Here is a 20,094-nt window from a genome sequence, read left to right as displayed (position 1 = left end):
CTATATAAAAGGAAAAACTAAAATTAAAGATAAAACTGATTGTGAATTAAAGATCATGTGATCCTCAGCTTAGATCGGAGAACTGACGTCCAGTGGCCTAAATACTGTAATAAGAACTTAAGTGCATCCTAGGTGCATGCAGCAGAGTCGCTTCTCATTCCTATTCTATCTTTTCCAAATGAAGTTCTGTCACTGCAGTGGATGGACACAATTTAGGGATTTTCTAGAGATATGAAGATGCACTCAGCATGATTTTTTTCTTTGAATGCATATGCAGTTCAGTGGCATGAATGAAGCACTTAATGATCTCTTGTGGAGCAGAATGAGTGTGTTGAGTGAGAGCAGCAAGAGCTTTCCCATAATTCAGTGGGAGAAATGGGACTTGCTGTATCTGCTGGTGTTTGTCAATGAACACTGCAAGCAGTAATTTTCGTCTTATTATTGACACACAGTTAAAATATAGGTTGTTTGTCTGTTTATCTTCATCACCATGGTATACAAGCTCCTGTCCTGTTGGCCCAGATGATGCCTAGGTTTGATAGCAAGATTTAGCAAAAGTGCAGCATGTTTCTCAGCCCCATTGAAACAGTTAATTGTCTGTCTAATTGTGTGACAATTTCAGCTTCAATGAGGGGGTCAAACAGACTGAATGGAAGGTAAGATAGTTCAGAATGAAAGGCCAGGCCAGGAGCCTTCAAAATCTCCCCCTGCATAGTCATCATGACTCCATCTTGCTTTTGGCATCTCCCTTGACTGAAACTGAATGAGGTGAGTGAAATTCTGACTCAAATGATGGAGTCAGTCCTATCAGAAATGTTAATACATAGATGTTGACATCATTTTTATACTATATATGTATAAAAATTTTATACATGAATGTAATGTCTATAAACATACCTATATGTCTCGTCTGTGTGTGTGTGTGTGTGTGTGTGTGTGTGTGTGTGTGTAAATCCATGTTAATAGATAGCCTTATAGAATTCATTTTGGATAAATTGATAATTTTATACTAGTCCTTCTATAGAATTAACTCCACTTCTTTCCTCAGTATATTATGTAATAGGAGTGTTGCATATTGAAGCTAAGCCTTATTTCACTGAATAGACCAATATTCTGCACTACTGCTTTGTCAAGTTATGGGCCAAGGAGGTGAGGGCTGCATTACTAATATCTGTTCTGTGCTTTGAAGACTTCACAGCTGAAACAACCAAAGAGACTTTTACATGTTGAGGTTAGTGTTTTGTTGGCTAGATTCTTGCTCTCTGATGAATAGCTTGCATACTCACTGTCCAGCAATATCATGCCACTGATGTGGGACCAAGCCATTGTGCTACAAAGCTGACGTGATTCAGAACACTCTGAGTGACTTGATCTCTTGAGCCTGTGAGGTAGGACACCTGAGATGGTCAGAGAGAAACTGCCTGAGGAGAGGAGTGGATTGTGGATTCATTGCCAAAACAACAGGTAACAGAGCTTTTTTTCTGGATCATTAGCCAGACTGAGGAAGATCTCCGTGAGGTTCAAAAGGTAATGTACAAAGTGATGTGATGAACTCTATGGGCCACTGGAGGAAAAGGAAGCAGGATCAAGCTCTATATGAGGTGATGAGTGTTTATATTAAAATCTAGATAAGATGAGGATTGAACCCTCCAAGCAGCACTGTTAAGTCCCTTTGAACTCCTGTTATTACCCAATTCAGTTTTCTGAGGCCATAAGAGCAAGAGGTATTTGGCTGTGAGTTTGAGCCCCAACATTGGAACAAATCACTGATGGTACATGCTCTTTATTATCCTGGAGATTTATTTGATCATATCAGACAGGTCCAGATCCTGAATCCTAGTAGTATAACGCAGAGTCCTAAACCCAGTCTAAAGCTAACAGCTGGTGAAGGAGAAGCTGGGGGAAGGAGAGTCAGGTACCCAACCTTCTGAAGAATGCCTTTTCTCCCAAAATTAAGCCAAGTGGCAAGTGTCCAGGGGAAACAGCTGAGGAGCTAAGGTGAGCCAGACAGAGTAAAGTGCCACAAAAGCAAAAAGAGAAATATTTGCATCTCAATGTGGAACCCTGGGTAGTGCTGTGTGACTATCCCATTGGGCTGCTGGAAACACTTTCCTTCCAATCAGGGTTAAAGAGACCCCAAAGCTATGAACATTCAACAAAGGACACTATTTCCACCTGGATACTCAGGATACCAGAGAAAAATGTTTCAAAAGCTGCTTCTAAATTTCAATGGCGCATGCACTAAAAACTGCATATATAAGTGTGTGAGTGCAAATCAAGAGGCTGGCTTAGACCTCTTCAAAACTTGGCCCCATTTGTCCAGAGAACTTAGCTGTATTTGCAAAAAATTCCTATGCTGCGTCTTAGCAAATGTGTAAATACAGCCACCTCCAAATGCAGCCAATATGCGCATTACATTATGCCACCAATTGCCAGTCTGAGACAACTGGCCATCTTCCTGAGTAAGACACAAAGGCTTTCCTTCTCCTTTATTTGCAAAGGGTAAACATTTTTAAACCACCTAAGTCTCATTGACTTTGTGAGACGTAGTCTCCTTCATGCCGAAATCACTTTTGAAAGTGGGACTTAGGCTTCTAAATGACCTACGTGCTTTGAACAATCCTGCCCAAAACTTTAGAGGCCTGTGGGTCTGATTTTTATGAAGTGCTGACCTTCTTCAACTTCCACTGAAATTGGTAGGAGATAAAAGCACTCAGCACCTCCCAGGATATGCTTGGAGGAATCAGAATGAAAGAACTTGCAGCAAGGATTACATAGAGAGGAACTGAACTAAATCCCCTTCCCAGTAGAAGAAAATGTTAGATAAATTGATAGGGAATCCAGGTTGAGAGAGAGCCGTCAGGTTCTGTTTCTGGCTCAAGTATTAAGCCAATTGTAATGAATGATTGGTTCAATTATTCTACTTCAAGATCATCATCTTTATTTGGTTCTCTTTTCCTTTTCCTCACCACAAAAATCTGCCTAATATACAGATGGCAAAAACAACATCATACTCATGTACAGTACCATTTAAGTTTTAACAATGCTGCATTTATGTCACTGGGACTAAGGTTGTGCAAGCATTTGAATTGGAAATCCCTGGATATTTGTTTGCATGGTGGCAGGGCTGGATGAAGGCTTTTAAATAACTACAGAAATGTACTAGCAGCCTGCTGTGTGGTGGTTCACCCTAGCTCAGGAATGTCAGTGTAAAGAAAGGCGGATGCATCCAAGGTGAAGAAAGCCAAATGTACTTGTCAAGTCAGTTTTCCCAGCTTGAGTTAAGATGTGAAATGGCCTGTTACAGGCACAGAGCAATATTGTCTCAGCATAGGGAACGTGAACTGTCATCACAAGTGTGATGGCAGTAAAAGGACAGCACAGGCGCTAATTAAACCTTCCATTCCTTTCTCAGAAGTCAGTTTCCTGATCAGCTCAGAGCGCTTTGCACATGAACAAGGAACCTTCCAATGCACTTCTGAACTGGCCACCAAAACACTGAAATCTAAACATGGGCTCAGACTAATCTTTCCTAAGTATATTGAAAGCTCCAGTTTTCACCAAGCACAGCATGCAGTGGGACACACAATCTGGTGATGTTGTGTCTCTGATATCACTCAGCTTGGCAATTCCATTGAAAGAACCACCAAATCATCGTCTCTTTTATCTCTCTTTAAGTATGTGTACTGTTCTGTGCAGATCTGCTCTGTGGACCACCAATCTTACAAAGAGATTCTAGAGTAGCTAAGGTGCTATATACCCATGTCCATTTTCTGTTCTAGTTTGTAAAGGTTCTTCCTTGACTTCAGTGTGAGAAGGCTCAGGCCCATAGGCCAAACTTTTCATAAGTAACTACTAGTGACTTCAGGAGTCCCCAGCCATTTTTGGATGCCTACCTTCAGACATCCTAAAGGAGCTTCATTTTCAGAAAGTGTTGAGGACTCCATATTCTAACGATCAGCCCCATTCCAGGTATATCGTATTGGCTCCCAGAATTTGAGTTATCCACAATCATGAGTCACTTTTGAAAATCTTGGCCAGGGGTCTAAGTTACTAAATAACTATCTACCTATCTTGGTACTTCTATGACTTCAGCATTGTAGCAATAATTGAATACCTCATAATCAGTAATGAATACTATCCTCACAATACCCCTGTGAGGAAGGGAAATGTCATTTATCCCCATTTTACAGAGGGGAACTGAGGCACAGAGATACTAAGTGACTTGCCCAGGATCATGTAGGAAATCCGTTATTGAGTTAGAAATTTAACCCCAATCTCCTGAGTCCCAGTCCAGCATCCTACCCCTTATACTGTGAGAGGAGAGAAAAGAAAGGGAGTGCTCCTGTTTAAATGTGTGCCATTTCTGCCCATTTTGCACTTTCCAGTTAGTGTGGAGATTACAGGCTTCTCTTTCAACTGAGCGTGTCCCTCTACATTGTTACCCGTTTAATAGCACCAAAGACATCTTAACGCAAAATGGCTTTCAATGTTCTTTGCAGTCATCAGTCAGATTGGGCTATTACCTTGACAACCACGAGATATACCTGTGAGGAGAAGAGTAATTCTCCCTTCCCCCACCTACGCCCCACTGACTGAGGAACTTTAGGAAGCCCACACTTATGATTTCATTATGAATTTTTTTAAATCGCAAGCTGTCTTTAAATGTATGTTTACATTTTCCCCTCAGCACCATCTGTTCTCTGTCTGCTTCAGCATACAACTATGAAGAACTAGATAGATCAGGGGGCTCCTTTTTACAGAATTCTTTAATGCTTTCTAGTGCATTATGACTATTGACACCTGCAGTAGCAGCCGTCTAAGCACTGACTAATGGCTTCCTGTATCTACTTTTAGCCTTGCCTGCTAATATTCACTCTTTTTGAACCGATTCCCAGCTGTTGGATCCTTCCAAAGAGTGTGTCTTGCCAGACATAGGGATATGACTCCCACTCACAATTGCCAGGTGGCTTTTAACGGCTAAATGAAAAGAACTTTTCTCACCCAACAGAGAATTTGCGGATTGAGTTTGAGAAACATTCAAGATTTATTTAGAAGGATTCTTTCACGGCCCTTACGCTTTCAGAATATTTGAATGTATGTGGCCATTTGTTGACAGAAATTATTACTTCATAGTTGAACTTGAACAGATGCCATATTATTAAGTAAACTGTAGCTTGATTGCTTTATTCCCACATGACTCTAAGCGAACAAAACAACCCATTTGCAGCAGGCACTATTCTGAAACCCTCCCTCATGGAAGGCATGAATGAAAAGAGTCATTTTTCCCCTTCTTATTTTTTTTTTTAATTGTTTGACTCCAGCACTTGTGAAAGGTGTTGAATTGATACCCACGGAACCTGAGAATTTCTAGTTATTCTACCCACAGACAGGAACTAAATATTTTTTCCTCGGACATGGCTCATTGTTCTGGCTGTTTAACTCAATCTGGGCCTACTCCAGCAGTAGGCACTGTTTTGTAGTGGGAGCGGCACTTTGTTCTTTCTTTGGCCTCTCCTGGTACATCCAACAGGATGCCAGTTCGTTTACTTTTTTTAGTGCTACAAATGTAAGTTGTGTTGAACACTGGCGATACTTGAACTTGAGCCCGCCCTCTCCATTTATGCCAGGAACAGAAAGATGCTTGTTTTTAACACTCAGCAGTTTAGATTCTTGCAGAATTTATTTGGTGGCCCCCAACACAAGGTGGTGCATTCTTCCATAACAATATCCTATAATTTTAAATGGTTGTTTATTCTCTTGGTCCACACCTAGTGTTGCAAGCTTAGGTGAGGACTTTCAACAGTCATTTAGCACTTGGCGGAAGTAAACCATAGCTGTTGCCTCCCAAAGGAAGCAATGGCCAGAGTGAAGTGACAACTGTCCTTGCATTCTGGCAAAGAAACTTCTTTACTACCCGTAATGAGATAGAAAATGTCGATGCTTGTCACTGTCAACTTCATACCTTTTGTATCTAACCAATGCTGTTATAAATGTAAAAGACCAACCATTCATTTAGAATGTATGCCTTCAAACAAAACGGATGTGCCTCATCATCGTTACAAAGTCGTGCTTTCACATTGCACCGCTATACTGTGGTATTAACATCACAAGTTTTTTGTTAGCTCCTGCATATTACTATAAAATTAGACTAGTAGGATACCTACCATATTTCAGAATCAGAATTGATGTAATAATGCGTGGCAACATGTTGACTTCTTTATTGATGGTCACTCGTTTCAGAGTGTACTCCGATACATTGTTAGCTTATAACATTGTTTATACTGTTTTGTATGACGTTATGGTCAGACACACTCTCTGCTACTTAGTTCTACCTCACAAAGTTCCTAGTATCTGAAACAGGTATATAACTCATGAAAATGATACAATTTTCATTCAGAGGATTAAGCCAATTACTGAGTAGTAGCTGAGAGCAGAAACTAGATTTATCCGTTTTTTGCTTAAGGAAATTCCAATTATTTGCAATTTAGCACTCCAGTTCAATACAATGGCAATGAAATTGTCATCTTTATAATTTCCAGAAAATTGAAATTATAAAAGTATGTTTTTTCACAACCCACTTACCTCTGGGGAAAAATATTTCATTTATAAAACAGACATTTCATTTAACCGACTTTTTAACTTTCTTCAACTGTTTTTATATAAAAATTACTATTTACATTTTGGATAATAAGTCATTTTGAATGAAAAATCAAAGGTGTTTGATATCTGAACATGCCAAACAGGCTGTTTCACATTATTGAAATGTTTTACTCTTCTGTTTGCATCAATTCGCGAATTTTTAAACCAAAATTTTGCTCGCGCAATTTGGCTGTTCTTCAAATCATTTTGAGTGTCGAAATGCTTTTTTTTTTTTTTTTTTTTTTTTTTTTGGAGTTGGGTGGGAGGGTTTGATGACAAAATTCAGACCAATACTATTACTGTGTGTATTGTTTTTTCTCTACTATCCTGCAATATCCTTTTTAGCACTGAGTATCATGTGGCGTGCTGTCTGTATTGTCACTCATGGATAGAATGTGCTTTCACTCAGTGGGCATGAGCCATGTGACCAGCAATCCTCATGTTACCATGCCCTACAACTGTACAAGCAAACTTATTTCCCGTTGGGATGTTTCTTGACTAGGGTGACCAGACTGCAACGTGAAAAATTGGGACAGGGAGTAGGGGGTAATAGGTGCCTATATAAGACACAGCCCCAAATATCAGGACTGTTCCAATAAAATCGGGACATCTGGTCACCCTATTCTTGACAAATTTGTTGTAATGCTACTTTTAATACAATGCCCCAAATTTCATGACAATATGTTCTGGGTAAGTAGTTGTAATTAAAATTTTACCTTTTACATGCACAGCGCAGACACCTCCTGTATTTATTTCAGCTGTGGAATTTGTTCCAGACTAAATCTTGGGTTTTTTTTAATTACAAGAAGATAAGTACAATAATTGAAGTTTTCTTAGGTAAGAAATTGGAGCTCCCCAGAGTTATCTTTTATGGTTTTTACCTGTATAATTCCAAACCAATGTGATTGTTTTAAACAAATATTCGACACTCTTTTACTTTGCAATATGAACAGGTTCCTTGTGTCTGCATAAGGAGGTTTATTTAATTTGGAAGAGAATCTAAGGGTCTTATTTGCAACCAAACATTGTGTTTGAAGAGACTGCCCTCAAGATGCTCACACAACTTTAAAAGCAAAATGTATGTAAATACGGAGAGGAGCCTAAACTGATGTTAGCTGACATACAGAAGAACCCTATGGATATAACAGATGAATAAACAATCTGTCTAATGATATGCTGACTCTGTATTATGTTATAACCATTATACGGATTACAAACAAGTTTCTTTAAAAGTCCATCACTACAGAATTTCACAATGAAATGTAATGGCTCCAAGGACTATACTGGTTAAAGAATATGGGTTTTAAACAATGCCTTACAAATACATACGAGTGAACATTTTACATAAGTAGTATGCACAGAAATACATAACCTTTGACTTATTCATGTCCGTGGACTCTCACCAGCATGAGGCAGAGTTGCATAATCAGACCTTTTAGCAAATGGACTGTAATCCTAGACACAGTGAGATTACTTAAAGACAGCACTCCAGCCCACTCCAAATCTAAATTTCATGACACTGAAGCTAGATCTTCAGGGGGGAAATTTCTAAAAGCATCCTTTAGCTTTGTTCCCAGGTTTGCAATTTGGAGTGGCTGAGTGACTGAGCACCCAAAAGTCTAGAAGATGCAGCTTCAAAACTGCAACTGTGACCACAGGTCAGAATTTTGGGATGCACAGAACATGGTTGTCAGAACACAGGCATAGCTTTAAGGTACTCACATTGAGGCCACTCTGAAAATCTGATCCTGTGTTGTTTTCATTTTTGGGGGGAGGTTGAGGGTGGGGGGAGGAGGAGGATTCCACATGTGAGTATGCAGCCATCCACAGTCCTGATACCATATGTGTTTATACTGCATTCCTAAGAGGTTTCCTGTCACATGTTGTGATTTCCTTCTGTGTACATGTTAGAATATCTGAATATTAAACCTAACAAAGGGGAATATGTTGGATGGGGGGTGTTCTTGTTTTCCTGTTCTTCTCTAACAAGTCAAGAAGGGTGAAAAGTGAAGGCCTGCTTAGTCAGAAAACAGGCTGTAACCCTTTCTCCATGTCATGTGTAACTTTTGCTTAAAATATGCTTGAGTTGACAAAGATCTAATTCCTGTCTTGGTGTTCTTTGTCACAGGTCTCCACAGAACTAAAAGCAGCCTCCCTTCCCAGGATGGACCTGGTCATCAGTTTTGTTTCTCTTCTATTTGTAATCTCTTCTGTACGCACTGGTAAGTTTCCAGCCAGCAGAAGGTATCTAAATAACAACAGTATTTGTAATTCGGGAAAGTGCAGCTGTAGGTCAGGTGTCTTTTTAGTCCTTGATCCCGTGTCTGCAGGGAGCTTATAGTGCAAGCAATGTGGGGAAATACATAACAGGATTCGTTCCCCAGCCTCCCTAGTTTAGAGCAGCTTTGTTAAAGGCAAAGGAGAAAACTATTAAGCAGTTGAAAATGCTACGTGAAGTGAAGAAGCTGAATAAGCCAAGTTTATAAAATAGCCCAAGAGTTGTCGTTCTGAGATGTGCTTTGAGCATTTTATTGCATTGTCCTAGCTCTGCCCTCACGGCTAGAACATTAGAAATTATGGGGAGAGCAAAAAGCCGTCCTGTCCCAGGATGCTTCCTCGGTCCTTCTCTGGGTCTTGCTGATAAATTTAAAAGCATTTCATGCATTATGTTCAGCCTCTCCAAGCTACATCTCTCCTCACTGTGGTATTCTCTATATTCTAAGAATTGCTGATTTGTTTCTGACTTTTTAAAATTCCCCCTAATTTAACCCCCAAAGCCATCACTAAGCAACAGCATAAGGTACACTGCCATTGCTGTGCTTAGGGAATTTTAGGCACAAAAGAACGTGTAGCTAATTCCGCAGAGTGCCCTGAAGGGGAACTGGCATCTGAGTGCAAAAAGACCAGGAGATTCATAGATAAGGCTGACATTTCATCAATGATAAAGTAAATGGGTACTAGAGAACCAATTAACCCTTTTAGCAGTTTCAGTCCTTCTATGGCTTGTAATGGATGTCTTGCTGGAGAACACAGGATTGGATTGGATTGTAGAGTTTCTCCACTGCTCCTGGTATGAATGGGTTAAGAAAGGAGCTTGGACCTTTAACTCTGAATTATCCTGGCTTTTTGCTAATTTAAATCCAAGTCATAAGAGTAAATCCCCTCCCCCAACCTATGTCTACTTCTCTGCCTGTCGTTAGGCTATGAATTCCTCAGGGCTGGTGCTGTCTTTTCTTGAATGTTGGGAGAGCACCCACGATAAACAAATAGTAATAATGAGCTGCCTTTTACCCATCCAACTTAGCCTGTTTGGAAGATTTACACCTTTACATTTGACTAAAATGTCAGTGTCTGTGACTGATTTTTATAATCTCGATGTGAGCACACTTCCAATTATTCTTGTCCCTCGTAGAACCCTTGATCTTTTCTTTTGACTGTTGTCTATTCAAATTAGTGTTATTTTCAGGCATCTGCTTACAATGCAGGTTCTGTCTACTGCCTGAATTATTTCTTTTTCAGGCTACTCTTATTAATTCTATACATCGCCCAGCAGAGATCAAGAGCCTGAGTCTGATCTTTTCTCCTCCAGTGTAAATTGGGAGGAATACCATTGATACCAATGGAATCACTCCAGTTTGAACTGGTGCACATATTTAGTTTGAGTCCTCGATGTTTTTCAGTGTTTGAATCACGCTCAACAATTATTAGCATTCTTTGTCTCGATCCCTGCATTTCTGTATAAAGAACTCATCCAGAGCCAGGACACATGTTGCACACATGAAATGTCACTTGCTATCCTAGATAATTGGTCCTTTGGAGTCTCAATAGAGGATGTCCTTAAGAGACACCAAACCAGTGGCTGATCCACTTCTATTGTTTTCTTAAGAGTTGGAGTTTATTTGGGATCTGACAGGAAACTGAGTGCAGATAGACAGATTTTGTTCAGCATGTTACAGAAGTCCAGTTGTCCTTCTTCTGGTTTTCTGGTGGCAAAAGAATACAGAATATATAGCTCCCTAGTTGTCACAGTATTTCTTGATGTCAGTGAGAGAGATCTTGACATGAGAGAGTCTTAAAACTGATTGTATTGGACGAAGTTCCAAGAACTGATGAGAACCTGCAACTCCCATTAATGGGAAAGGGTTCATTGAGGACAATGGTAGTTTAAACAATCTTCTTTAAATTAGGAAGTTTTTAACCATCATGAAACAAACACACATCCACCCCTTGTTGAACTAGAGTAGACATGGGGCTAATGTGTTGGATAAGATTAAAGCAGAGAAATATCTTATCTTAAATACTTGTAACTTGAGATGCCCTTGGGTTTGGTTCATGAGCACAGCTGAGATATGTATGTGTGTGGAGACCAATGATGTGCAACCCTCGGGAGGGTGGATCCTTCTCTTTTGTGTGAAAGATATAATGAAGCCAACCATTCTCTCATGAGATTTCTAGTTCTTCCTGGATTTGGTCAGACTGGAATCTCCCTGAGAACTCTCCTGGCTATTATGGTATTTAAACCATTCATGCTTCCAATCCCAACTGAAGAGTAAAGGTTGTAGAAGTTTATAGCTTTTTTCCCCCTTTAAGTTTACCAGACCTCGCAGGTATTGTTTGGCATTAGCTCGTGTTTAGGTGATGGTTCAGGTTGGGTCTTATTTTCTCCTTTTTCATTTGCTCCCCAGAGCAGACACTTTTGTGCAGCTAGTGGCAGATTGCCCACATTATGGCTGGACATTGACAGGCAGAGCTGTAACGTTAAAGGCAAAATCCTCCCCTTTTCTCTACCACTATCTTGATGCGGTGGGACCAGTGATGTTTTACTGTGCAAAGTAGTAAGGTTTTTTGTGCTTCCTGAGTCCAGCAGAGCATGGAGTAATGCTCTCAAGTTGCAGTAGGGGAGGTTTAGGTTGGATATTGTGAAAAAGTTTTTCCTTAGGAGGGTGGTGAAGCACTGGAATGGGTTACCTAGGGAGGTGAAGGAATCTCCTTCTTTAGAGGTTTTTAAGGTCAGGCTTGACAAAATGATTTAGTTGGGGGATTGGTTCTGGTTTGAGCAGGGGGTTGGACTGGATGACCTCCTGAGGTCTCTTCCAACCCTGATATTCTATGCATCTATGTTCCCAAACTTATTTTCCTTTTATCATGACCCAAATACAGTCCAATCAAGGTGGGACATCTTTGCATTTCAGGGAAGAGGCATCCTCTTTGAATGTAATTTATCAAGCATGACAACATGAAGGGCATAGATGTAACATTTTCTTTCTTTCAAGGATATCTATCTATCAAGGATAATTTTATCATCTCCCTTCATCTCTATCAGCAGAAGCAGTCTCAGTGTGTCCTGATCAGGATCCTGAGCTAGAACCCTGGAACGCTGGTCATGATGAAGAGCAACACATTGAAATCAGCAAAGGCAGGAAGTTCCTTCTCTCTTCTTCTGCAACCGTCCACTCTATCCACATCACAGATGGAGGTAAATCCTTCTGCCAGCCTGAGAGCCAAGCCAGGGGACAAGGGTTCTCCATTAGGTCTACTTAGATCAGCACATATGGCACAGGGACAGCTTCCTCCAGAGTTCTCTGAGATAGAGCAAATATTGGATAATGCCAACTTCAATTTCGTACCAGAGTGGGTGGTGATAGGGATGATATCAGCTCTGGGCAGCTAAGAGTGGCTTGTTTGTCTTCTCTGGAGAATTTACAAAAATACATCAACTTGCTTAATAGTTCTGGTCCTACAGTTTCCTTTGTAAACCCATCCTAGTAATTTGCTGTATAGATAATATCCTAATAAAGCAGGGATATTCTTAGGGTCTCAGGACAAGGCAGATATGTGTTTACTCTTTGACTGGAAGGACAGTATCCTATTTTGTTGCTGATGAGTGCTAGCATTAATCACTTTTATTCAGCATTAACTCATAAGTCCTTGTACAGTCTCCTATTCAGTCTTTCTCTATACAAAACTCCATTGACTTCAGTGAGAGTTTGTCTGAGTAAAAGCCAAATAAACACTTTAGGATCTGGCTCTGAAGCAGTTTTGGGGAATATGTTTGACATTTCTCTCTGATATAATTGGGAAAGCTGGCCCTGCTTTTTGCACAATAGCACCACTAACTCTGGTGACTTGCTATGTTTTAAAACTTCATACCATTATTTTTTCCTTAGGAAAACTGGTCATTAAGGACAATACGCAACCTATAGTTTTGCGAACTCGACATATATTGATTGAAAATGGAGGAGAGCTACATATTGGCAGTGAGCTATGTCCATACCAAAGTAATGTGATGATCATCTTATACGGGCGGTATGTACCTAAAGAACATGAATCCCCAAACTTAGTGCTAGATCTCTATATTACATGTTCCCTTTCACAATGCAGAGATACAAAATAATAATCGCAGTTAAGGTTTCAGTGACATTAAACATGAATCACTCGTGCAAACAGTGCTTTGTGGGAGGTGTCTTGGTCTATTGAGCTAATTAACTTTACAGAAAAAAAAAAGAGAGGAACTTTTGGACCTGGTTTTGAGTCCTGTTTGACCTATCACAAAACTGCCACATATTTCACCACCAATTGATCTCATTAGCTGTCTTGCTCAAGAGATTTTGTAGCCTATCCATTCTTTCAGATATTTTAAAGTCATGGGAAAAAAGGCCTAACGTTTCCATTATTTTCTTGCAGTTACCTTGGTCTGAAAATTTTTTCATGCCTAAATTTCTTTACTTCTTATGACGGAGAGAGGGAGAGGTGACAGGTGTCCCTGATGTACTGGGGTACCACTGAGCCTGCTGGTTCCACCAGTCTGGAATTGCCCTGCTGAGCCAGGCTCTCGAACCTCCTCCCGCGCACACTGGTAGGGCCACAGCCAGCTACAGAAAGACACAGACACTGCGTGTGAAGACACATCTCGGGAATTCCCCAGCACTCAAGTGTACACCCCCTCTAGAGTGTAAACCCAGAATTGTATTGTCTTGCATGGCACAGAAAACTGTACAGTTTAAGCTCATGAAATTCGCTCCCTCCCTCAATGTGGAGGAAGATCTGCACAGCTTTTTGCTCCCCTGTTATGAATTCCACAAACTGATTTATAGAAACCAAAACCAAATTTATTAACTACAAAGGATAGATTTTGAAGTGATTATAAGGCATAGCAAACAGAGCAAAGCAGATTACTGAGCAAATAAAGCAAACACGGAAACTAAATTTAATCCACAAAAGAAACTGGCTACAAGTAGTAATTTCTCACCCTAAGTGTTGTTTTAAGCAAATAAACTGCTCTTGCTAGGAGTTTAGAATGACAGATATTCCTTTCACAGGCCAGACACCTTCTAGCCTGGGTCCAGACCTTTCTTCCCCAGATCAGTCTTAGGTGTTTTCAGCAGTCATCTTGGGCAGAGATTCAGTGAAGAACAGACTTAGATCAACTCACTTCCCTGCCTTAAATAGGATTTATATATGGTGGGAATCCTTTGTTTCCCCGCTTGGTTCCCACCACTATTAGTGGACAAATACTAGTAGTCCAAGATGGGGTCCAGTACCAGGTGACATGATACATGACCTTGCCGTGTCAAAGCAGCATCCCAGGAAGCTTCTCAGGAAGGTGGGAGATTAGCATCTCCAGCGTCCTATTGTTCTCCCTAATGGCCCATCCAGGCTGATTGCCTACTGTCTGGTGGGCATTCCCCAGGTATAAACACAGTTGTAATTGTTACATAGGCAATACTTCAGATACAGAAAAGATACATGCATACAAATAGGATAATCATAGTCCTTACATCATATCCTTTCCAATGATATCTCACATGATCCATCTTACATAAAACATATCTTAATTATGCCATGTTCATATTCTAACAATATCTCTATGAAGAATATGAGGTAACTCAGTCAAAGAAATAGACTTCACTTCTGTGCAAAGTGCTCTATTGTTTCAAGTTGGTAAATATTACTTTCTATTCACTCAGGCCTGGTTGATACACAGCTTTTGTACTGATATAACTACTTCAGCTAGGGATGTGGTTTGCTTTAAAAAAAAATAGTTATACAGTTACAACCGCTAGTGTGCATGCAGCTATACCAGCATAGCATATTCCCCTTCCCATATGGGAAAAGCTATCCTTGTGTAAGCCCCTTTATACCAATATAGCTGTATCCACACTAGGTGTGTTGTACTGCTTTCCTGCCAGTACAACTTTTGTGTGTCAACAAGCCTCCAACGTGGAATGTCGATAGTAATCTAAAAGAACAACAAACTAGTGATAATGAGTCAGCTGCCATGTCTGTCCTAAATTGTCTCTGACCCCTGTTGTTAGTGTTATTTCAGACAAAGAATTTATTTTCTATAGAGTCCCAGCATTTTGCATTTCTTAGGATTTCTTGAAAGAAATACATTCTAAACATGTTGCTTTCTCTCCTGTCCAGCACTACCAGCACTTGGTGGGATGCTTCGTGTTGGCTTGATAGTAAAATATTCTAATTCATATGTGTGTGTATTTTTTACCCTACAGAGCAGATGATGGCATCCAGCCAGATGCTGACTTTGGGCAAAAATATATTGGGGTCGGTCGAGGTGGAACCCTTGAGATCCATGGTGAGAAAAAGTTGTCCTGGACTTTTCTAAACAAGACTCTTCACCCTGGTGGCATGGAAGAAGGTGGCTACTACTTTGAAAGAAGCTGGGGGCATCGAGGTGTCATTGTCCATGTTATTGACCCAAAAACAGGGGCAGTCGTCCATTCAGATCGGTGAGTCAGTTTAGAGCCATCAGTATCTGGAAACTTTTGACATTACCTTAAAGGCAGCATCAGCGTCAAATCAGAGATGGGCAAAGGGAATTTCCAGTGACAGATTTATATAGGTCTCATTGTATGCCTCACTATAGCTCTTGTCAATTCCGTAGTCTCCAAAACCAAATTAGGGCCCAATCCTGCAATATGATGAAGGACTTCAACTCCCTGCAAAGTCAGCAAGAGTAGATGGTGCTCAGCTCAGCACCTTGCAGGATCAGGCCCTTAATATGGATCAAAGACAGTTGTTACATGGAGTCCTTAGGTTTTTCTGGGCATTTTACCCAGAAACTTCCTTTCTGATGGGTCATTAACAGGTACTAGATTATTGGATACGAAATTATTATTATGTATATGTTTTGTGGTAGTTCCTAGGAACTTTTAGTCATGAACCAGGACCCTATTGTGCTGAGAGCTGTAAAACATAGAACAAAAAGATGGATTGGGCCCCAGCAAGCTTAGAATCTAAGCAAACTAGTATCCTAACCGGGCCCTGAAGAACTGCTTCAGACAAATCTCTCATTGACTTGAAAGGGGATACAGAGCTGCTGGCTGAATTCCAACTGAAGAAGCACTGTAGTCTCACACCAAAAATAAGTGAAGCATTTTTCCTTGTGTTCACTTCAATCAAATTTGGGTTCCTTCTCTAAGAAAATGTGTTACTACCAATTAAGACAATTAACAGTTTTAAATATTCGAAGCTTTAAAAATGTTTATGAAGAACTGCTGATTGTAGGGGTTTCATCTGAGAGCTAGGATTTTTTTTTTTAAAATGGAGGCATGCATCTTATTTCTAATCCGGTATTACATTACTTATTGTGCAATTATTTCCTTTTGTATTACTCCGGTAGTGGCACACTCTTTTTTAACTAGAATAAAAAACAATCAAGCAAACAAAGCACCCAACAACAACAACAACAACAACAAAAAAAAACCTCATCATCCTAGAAAGTACATCAGTAAAAAAAAAAAAAAAAAACTTTTTTTCTCTCTTCCTACATACCTACCTACTTTTTTCACCTGCCACTATTTCTCATACGGGGCAGTTATTGTTACAGTTTTGCTGTTTCGTTATCTAGATCTTACGCAATTCTCTGAATTAGTTTTATGGAAAACCATAATGTATCCTTTTAGACAAACCAGTATAATAATCATTCCATTTCACTATACTATTAAGTAGCACTTTCGCAAGGAATGATGTATAATGGTATCTGTAGCAATACAAACATGTAGATCTCTCTGTATAATACCTATTTTTAACCAGAGGGAATATACAGAAGGTGTGATGCTCCCTGGTGTAAATGCTTCTTTTCTTTCCTTTAGGTTCGATACCTACAAACTGAAAGGGGAAAGTGCCCGTCTTGTCCAGTATTTGAGAGCAATTGACAATGGCATGATCCTGTCAGTAGCAGTGAATGATGAAGGGTCTAGAAACTTAGATGACTCAGCCAGGAAAGCAATGACCAAACTGGGCAGCAAGCATTTCCTCCATCTTGGGTTTAGGTATGTGCCTGTCCTGGCCAGTTCTGCCAGCACAGAGCTCTTATTATGCTTTTCATATAGCCAGATAATTCTACTGTATCAAAGGCACAACATTCTTTCACACTGTGAAAATTTTTCCTTTTTTCTTTGCGAACTTTTAGCAGTTAATTAAATAGCCTAAGATGCATTCAGTGTCTATATTGGGCATTTTTATTAGGAGTTTGAGGAATAACACATGATTCACATTAAAAGGCATGTATTTTTCCTTGATAACCCCACAAATTATCCATTCCTGTTTGTTTCCATGCCATACCCTAGAGATTTAAGATGTTTGTATAAATCTATCCAGTGTACTGTATATACATATCGTTCTCTTCAGTAAACAAACTTTAGGGCTAGTATAACAGCCATATAGCCCTGGCTAAATACATAGACAGACATTCTGGAAAATATATTATATAATTAATCGAATGTATATTTGGGATTTGTGCAGCACATAATTTAGTATGCATTATATTTACCCTGTAAACTGTAAAAGTCCTTTGGCCAATTTATAGTATATGTTGGCACACATACTGTTTTAGAGAATAAGTACTATTTGCCCAGTTGGAGTCCTAGTTTATCACGTTGCTCTGCATTTTTTAAAAGTGGTTGTTTGTTACCCAATAGGTCATAATCTATATAAAGTCTGGAGGAGTCATTGTGGACCATTTTTAAAAAAATCCTTCAAGAACAGAGCCAGAGGCCAATCTTTGTGAAAATGTGTGTGACAATTAGGTAGCTGCAGATGAGAACATTTTCATTCTGGTATATCAGGAAACTTAGCCATGAGAGTCCCTTATCTGTTACAGGGAATTCGATGCACTGTATTGAGAATTCCTATTAAATAACCTAGTCTGCAAAAAAATAGGTAAAAAACTGAACAAGCAAAAAACCCCAGTATTTCCTCCCAGATACCCACAGTCCGTGTTATGGCCCAATGGCCTGGCAGATTTCTGCTTCTGTAATTCTAGTTTTGAGACACAGAAAGAGACTTTAAAAATCCTACATCTTTTTTCCTGTCCTGCAATGGGGGACAATTTTTTTTTTTGATAATTTTGGTGAAACTGCTCCTGGTATTTTTATTCAACAGTGGCATTTTAATGTTAATTTCCAGCGCCTTTACTACAGGTACTTATAATGGAAATGCCTAGAGAATCTGATTCATCGTGTTATAACTCAGTTCTGCCATGAACTAGCAGTTGCCGTCTAAAAGCAAACACTTGCCACGCTGCTACTTGAGCTACTGCAGCATTTTTCTATATTTTAAAATGGGGAACAGTGGTGCCCACTCAGATATTTCTTGGGTAAGTGGGCAACTTCTTCCCCCCACCTCACTGGCTGGAACTCATTCCAGTGCCCACTCATCCCCCCCACAGAGACCCTGGATTTCCCTTGGCTGGGGAGTCTCCCCCTCTTACTCACACATTGCATGAGTCAGTGCTGCCAGAAGTCAAGTTCTCAGCAGGCTTCCCTGCACTCCACCCCACAGGAACAGACTCCCTGTGCACCAAGTTGCAACATCATTTGGCATGGATGCCCTTCCATCTGGATGGAGGGGTGGCCAAGCCAAAGTTGAGTGGCATTGTGACCCTGTGCACCCGCCTGCAATGCCACTCACTGAAATTTGACCTGGCTGCTTCTCTATACAGTGTTGTGACCACACAGCCAGAGTGCTGCTCTAGATCACTCAGGAAGCACCCGTACTGATTTAGTACAGGACCTCTAAAAGTTGTCTGGCCAGAATCCCCTCAATTCCATTTTATATATGGAATTTTGAGCAAGTGCAAAAACCTGGCATGTGTGTGGAGAATGCACCTCTTCTTTTTGACGGGGAAATAACAGCGACATCTTGGGTCTTCTGATGTAGTAATTCATGGCAAATGTTGACCCTTTAAGGGTGACCACTGTGTAACATACAGGTTTGTAAAAATACTTGCGTCCCTGTGTACTAGTTAAGTGCATCTGCCACTTTTAAAAACGTTACCTCTGAAGTCCCAATGACTTTTTTTAATGAGTCTTGGTCTCCTGTGACAGATTTATAGAAGTATTAGGTGTCTAAAGATGTAGACAGCTGCTTAGTGAGATTTTTCAAAACCCACTAGGCACCTGTCTACCTCTTTAGACACCTTACACTTTCAATGGGAGTTAGACACCTAACTTACTTAGGCACTTTTGAAAATGTTATTTTAAAAATCGATCAGGATAACAAACTAGCAAAGATTCTCTGTTCCACAATGCCCCAGTGCCTGATTATTAGCTTCTAAATTATAAACAATCAAAGCCTGGAATCCTTACTCAGGCAAAATTCCCTTTGAAGTCATTATTTACTGAGGCCAACGTTTTCTGAGTTTTGCCTACATTAAGGATTGCAAGGTTTGGTCCACAAATAACACATGACCCACAAACACCCTGTAACCTGGGGATGCCTTTATTCAGAACCAGATCCCAAACTTCGACTGGCTCCTTTCTCTACACCAGGATGAACCCAAACCCTGAACTGGAACAACCTCATTTGGTTCTGAATTCTGCAGGTTAGACCCATCTCTACTCTGAGCAGAAACTCATCTGCAAACCTATATTTGTACCAGAATCAGATAATAACAAAGAAAGGGGTTATATCTGACCCCTTTCTCCTCTGCAGTGCAGTAGATAGTGAGGGAAAGGGACTGGATGTTATTTTAATGTCATTTTTGAACCTGTGCCTGGATACTGCATATCAACAGCTACATAATCATACAAGAAAGTCTGACTGCTACGCTGCCTCTTGTTAGGTTTTTACTCTGTAGTAGTTAGTGATTTTCAGTGCACTGTACACTTAGGTGTATTTTTAGTACTGCTAAAGTAAGTGCTTGTCAAAGATAAAAAGTCCCTGCTCATTCTGGACAGTACAAAGTACTGTAGTTTTGTAAAAATTACTCTGGGCGATTTGCTAGATTATATATCCACCCTCTAAACTACACTGCAGAGGAGGAGTCAGACAATGGGCAGTGGATTGATTGCTCTCTCTTTCTGATCATCCTAAAACATCTGTTGACTTGATGACTGGCTGACAGTACTAAATCAAACACCTGTGTGCTAGATCTGTACTGCACTATGTCAGTTGCTGATGACAGATTCCGAATGTTGCTGAGACAATAAC

General features: G+C 40.1%; 1 protein-coding gene across 2 annotated transcripts in view; it reads left to right on the top strand.

The window, feature by feature from the left end:
- CEMIP (cell migration inducing hyaluronidase 1) overlaps positions 1–20,094 on the top strand; it is a 140,624-nt gene that overhangs the window by 65,011 nt on the left and 55,519 nt on the right. The window contains exons 2-6 of one of the 2 annotated variants that reach the window (XM_032771880.2): positions 8,771–8,864; positions 11,969–12,118; positions 12,810–12,948; positions 15,153–15,389; positions 16,755–16,934. In XM_032771880.2, coding sequence (XP_032627771.1) covers positions 8,807–8,864; positions 11,969–12,118; positions 12,810–12,948; positions 15,153–15,389; positions 16,755–16,934 — 764 coding nt within the window. In that variant the 5' untranslated portion in view covers positions 8,771–8,806. Of the gene's footprint in view, positions 1–8,770; positions 8,865–11,965; positions 12,119–12,809; positions 12,949–15,152; positions 15,390–16,754; positions 16,935–20,094 lie in introns of both variants that reach the window. The other variant, XM_032771879.2, reaches the window with a different exon arrangement.

Source organism: Chelonoidis abingdonii, chromosome 9 (assembly GCF_003597395.2).
Source record: "Chelonoidis abingdonii isolate Lonesome George chromosome 9, CheloAbing_2.0, whole genome shotgun sequence".
Lineage (NCBI taxonomy): Eukaryota > Metazoa > Chordata > Testudines > Testudinidae > Chelonoidis > Chelonoidis abingdonii.
This window is presented reverse-complemented; position numbering and strand designations above follow the sequence as displayed.